This window comes from Pteropus alecto, unplaced genomic scaffold (genome assembly GCF_000325575.1).
Source record: "Pteropus alecto unplaced genomic scaffold, ASM32557v1 scaffold152, whole genome shotgun sequence".
NCBI lineage: Eukaryota > Metazoa > Chordata > Mammalia > Chiroptera > Pteropodidae > Pteropus > Pteropus alecto.
In genome coordinates this window covers 10477354-10478393 of record NW_006432227.1, presented here as the reverse complement: position 1 = coordinate 10478393, position 1040 = coordinate 10477354, and the positions used below count along the sequence as shown (strand labels likewise).

Sequence of the window (1040 nt, the reverse complement as noted above, 5' to 3'; positions counted from 1 at the left end):
CTGCTGAACGTTGAGAGGCGTGAGGATCTCTTCCCCCCTGAGGAACATCGACCTCTGAGTCAGAGCGTCTGTGAGCTGTGCCGGGTCCAGCCCGAGTAACTCTGCAGACCTGCCCAAGGCTGGAAATGCAGAACAAGGCAAATGAGGACCCCAGCCCTGAGAAGGAACAGGCCAGGGGACCCCAAGTGGGTTGAAAGCTAACTACACACAGCGACGCGTTAAAGCAGAGAACACTCCTAAACTCTTCAGGCAGAATTTCTGGAACACACTTTTTGTTTTTTTTTTTTAACAGTAAGGCATATATATATTTACACTGTGTGTTCACACATTTTATTGGTAAGTTATTCACTCCTTTATCGAGTCATAGGCTAGTTAGTACCAAAGAATCTGGTGCTTGGACCAAGTGTAATCCAGAGACCCCAAGGGTAGAGGGGTCCCTAAGACCCTGTCAGAGGTTTGTGAGGTCATGACTCTTTTCAGTAATCATACTAGGATGTTATTTGCTTTTCCACTCTCGTTCCCTCATCAGCATACAGATGATTTCGCCAGTGGCTACAGGACATGGGGTCTCTCAAGAGAAAAGATGCAAAAGCGGATATGAGCATGCAGCTGTCCTCCATGACATTAGATATTAAAGAAACCTGCAAAACTGTAAAACCATGTCGCTGTCCTCAGTTTTGGAAAAAAGTCTTTTAAATAAAAACATATTTATTTTAATATGCAATGGGTTTATTGTGGTTTATTTTGGAATACATTTTTTTAAATGCTTCAGTTTTAATTCCTAGTGTAGTAAACATCAACAAATATGACCCTCCCCCCACCCTACCCCCACAAAAAAACAGCTATGACCCGCATCTCTGAGGTACTCTATGGACCAAAAGTCAAGGGGATAAATAACCCAAGGAAACAGCTTGAGGCAGAACCAGGCTATGTACGAAGCATTTTGGCTTGAAAACTAATGGTATGAACCATCACGCTACGCCACCACCCAGTAACTACAAAAAACTATGGTGACAACATGCCCCTAACTCATAACATTT

The 1040-nt window shown here is 43.4% G+C and overlaps 1 protein-coding gene across 1 annotated transcript in view; it reads right to left on the bottom strand.

The window, feature by feature from the left end:
• Positions 1-1040, bottom strand: part of MYO10 (myosin X) — a 190800-nt gene that overhangs the window by 75695 nt on the left and 114065 nt on the right. The window contains exon 11 of the mRNA XM_006907122.3: positions 4-119. Coding sequence (XP_006907184.1) covers positions 4-119 — 116 coding nt within the window. The remainder of the gene's footprint in view (positions 1-3; positions 120-1040) is intronic.